This window comes from Rhipicephalus microplus, unplaced genomic scaffold (genome assembly GCF_043290135.1).
Source record: "Rhipicephalus microplus isolate Deutch F79 unplaced genomic scaffold, USDA_Rmic scaffold_21, whole genome shotgun sequence".
Taxonomy (NCBI): Eukaryota; Metazoa; Arthropoda; class Arachnida; order Ixodida; family Ixodidae; genus Rhipicephalus; species Rhipicephalus microplus.
Window position 1 is genome coordinate 7704419 of NW_027464594.1, and position 2815 is coordinate 7707233.

The 2815-nt window shown below is 47.4% G+C and overlaps 1 protein-coding gene across 1 annotated transcript; it reads right to left on the reverse strand.

Annotated features, from left to right (window-relative positions):
- Positions 1–326: 326 nt before the first annotated feature.
- Positions 327–2548, reverse strand: LOC142785321 (uncharacterized). Its single transcript, XM_075883758.1, has 2 exons — positions 2120–2548; positions 327–665 (listed from the first exon to the last, which is right to left on the reverse strand). Exons 1-2 carry the CDS (start codon positions 2443–2445, stop codon positions 368–370), a joined length of 624 nt encoding a protein of 207 aa, XP_075739873.1. The 5' UTR covers positions 2446–2548; the 3' UTR covers positions 327–367.
- Between the last annotated feature and the right edge of the window lie 267 nt (positions 2549–2815).

The window sequence follows — 2815 nt, forward strand, 5'->3', positions numbered from 1 at the left end:
CTCTGGTAACCTACCTTTGGAACGAGATTGCACCACATGGAGCAGAAAAATTTCATTGGAATTCAGCAGTACGTCATTGACTTTGAGCAGAAAGGCGAAGAAGTTTTTGACGTTAAAGGTGCCTGATGTAGGACAAACCAAAAAAACAGTTGGTGGCACATGACCTAACATCACTTAAAATAAATCTGATCTCGTAGTTCAAAATACAGTTGTTCTAAAGTGGTCCAACTAACGAGCATATGGTATGTCGGTAAACGAGTGTCCCGTCGAGGACCGATACAGAACGGGCCGGATGAAGAGACGTATATAGCCTGCGCCAACACTCATTGACGGATGTATAAAAGAGTTTATTCTCGGGAGTCAAGGTCTACATCATTCCGGCAGCGGTGAGCACGTTAGGTATGTCGGCGGTGCACTCTGGGAAGGCCTGCGCACAGCCGGCAAGGCCCCGCGAGTGGCCAGTTTTGGCAGCGGTGATGAATACCGAGACCGCTCCAGTTCCGACGCCCACGTGAGTGTCAAAGAAATGCTTGGTCGCTTTACCCACTTTGCCGAGGCGTAAGGCGTCGGCGGCGCTCTCACAAACCATGCGAGAGACACATTCGTGGTCGTCGATTCCCTTCAAGAAGGCGAACATCAGGTCTGTCTCGTGCTTCTCGTCCACGCTGGAAATGTGGAGATAAAATTGGACACCCGATCATTCAGTGGTCAACGTTTCATTGTAAGTGGCACAGCGATACGCTACAGATAACAGGTTAAGAATTTGTATTTACGCAACCAAATGACGATATGACAGATGTCCTGTCAGCAAGGGGGAGACTGAATGGTTTGAACGAAGGTGGTTAATCAACGTGTGCCAAAGTCTAAACACAAAGTTATTTCAACATCTAACCGCCATGTAAATGCGGTCGCGATCACTGGCTAATCAACCCGCGTCCTCGGACTTCGCAGGCGCGAAGGTACCGTGGCGTATATGTGGGAAATATAGAGTGTTTCTTGAAACGAGAATATTTCGCATTGCTTAACTAGAAATGTGGCGTTTAATTCAAATTGCTGACCGTTGAGCTAGCGTACAACGACGCCAACTTGTCGTACTAAGTCACATAAATGAGCAGCAAAAGCCACCAGTGGCTTGTGGGTCTAATCTGTTGGACAGGTTGGACATTCGCTGTGCCCTATTAGTCCTTAATCACCCAATTAGTACGAATCGATTGGCGTACAGACGAGTATAAACGCGATGGCTGTGTGGAATGCAAAAAAATTGCAAAAAAAAGTGGCATAGATGTGACACTTGTTCTCAGCCAGACATCGATTTTTGGTGGGAAAGGGAGGTGGGAAAGCACCGAGATCGTATTCGGAACGGGCACAGTTGGTGCAGGTTTGCAGTGGAATATGTTTTGTTTATTCGTAAATGTGTTTTGCGAACATGCCTCATCAAAGATACAGAACGCATTTTATGGGCATCCGGTTTCCGTGTGCTACTGTTGTAATGAATGAACACATTCGCTCAATGCATTGAAAAAAGTTGACACTAGACCAAGTTTTTGCGTGCAATTAGGTGAAAATATTTAATGAGGTGGTCTGTCGAATATGATATGGTGCTAAGGACCGAAAGGTCCCGCTACACCTTGTTGTCTGAGCACGCCCCCTTTTTGTGGGGCGTACCCCTTATCAGATATTTGTGTGCCCCTGTTAGAGCACCGTTTTGAAAAGAAAAAATGAAGTAAAGAGTCACCGAGTTCATACAGAATTTTGGTTTATCCAGAAACTACGGTGTGTGTGTGCTACCGGAGGAGGCCAGCGTGATAACAGGACACCAAGGCGCAAAACTGAACCAAATTGCGAAATATGGCAGTGCTATTGGACAAGTAAGCGTTCAGAGTGAGGTGCAACGTTCAGGCAGAGGCGTAATCGTCCGCACCACACACCATTAAACGTTTATAGTATTTTCAAGAACGCTCGCTGAAACGAAGGCAATGAACATAACTGCTTCTAGCCAAGCAATAAAGATATCACCACAAAACTCCGATAGCCTTATTGTCTAAGAGTTACTTTCCTTGTGCGCGTACATATTTAGAAGAGAAATGCTGCTGATGTGCCTGAAAGGCTTGGAACTTACTTGAGTGCGTTTTGAAGTGTGGAAGTAGGGCCCTCAATTTCCGTCTTCTCTGTCGTGGTGGTCGCGTCAATAATGAAAGGACCGCTCCGCCCAGTGTGCTCGTCGGACGGGGAATCGTCGAAGTCCGTGCCAGCCCTAAGGTTGAATGTACCCGTGAATCCTTTGCTGAGCATGGACAGCAAGGAAGCAGCCATGGAGACCTTGAAGCCGAGGATGCCGTGCGCCGCAGACACGATGCCACCGAAGGGCAGAAACAGGCTGCCAACGAACACGTTCTGCAGAAGAAGCGTGGCGATAAACAGGAGGCAGATAGCGGATGACCCCATGGCTGCAAGACAGGAAGGACAGCTTGAAATGACGCAATGCTTGTGCTAGTGGTGGCCCTTATATAGCTTGTGATTAGGCGCATGACAACTGCATTCGAAAGCGGTTGCCTCTGTCCTGTTTTCGTTGAGGCATCCCTCTCGAAAGTCGACCATTGGTATAATCACCACGTGTCCATAGATTTGAAATCAGAATGAAGCGAGCAAGAAAAAGTAGGTGTTTTACAGTGAAACCTGTTGTGAGATCACGACACGGGTAACGCATGGCGCCGTAGGTGTGCGCCACCGCCGCCAGTGTGCGTAAGCAATATCGCATAAAATTAGAAAAAAAAACTGAATAAAATGCACCAAGGACATAGTGGGAAGTGGGAAT

Excerpts from the sequence above, each read along its gene's own strand:
- LOC142785321 (XM_075883758.1), bottom strand. The coding sequence starts at position 2,445 with ATGGGGTCATCCGCTATCTGCCTCCTGTTTATCGCCACGCTTCTTCTG. Across the intron at positions 666-2,119 it reads ACACTTCAAAACGCACTCAA|CGTGGACGAGAAGCACGAGA; the intron begins GTAAGTTCCAAG and ends CCACATTTCCAG.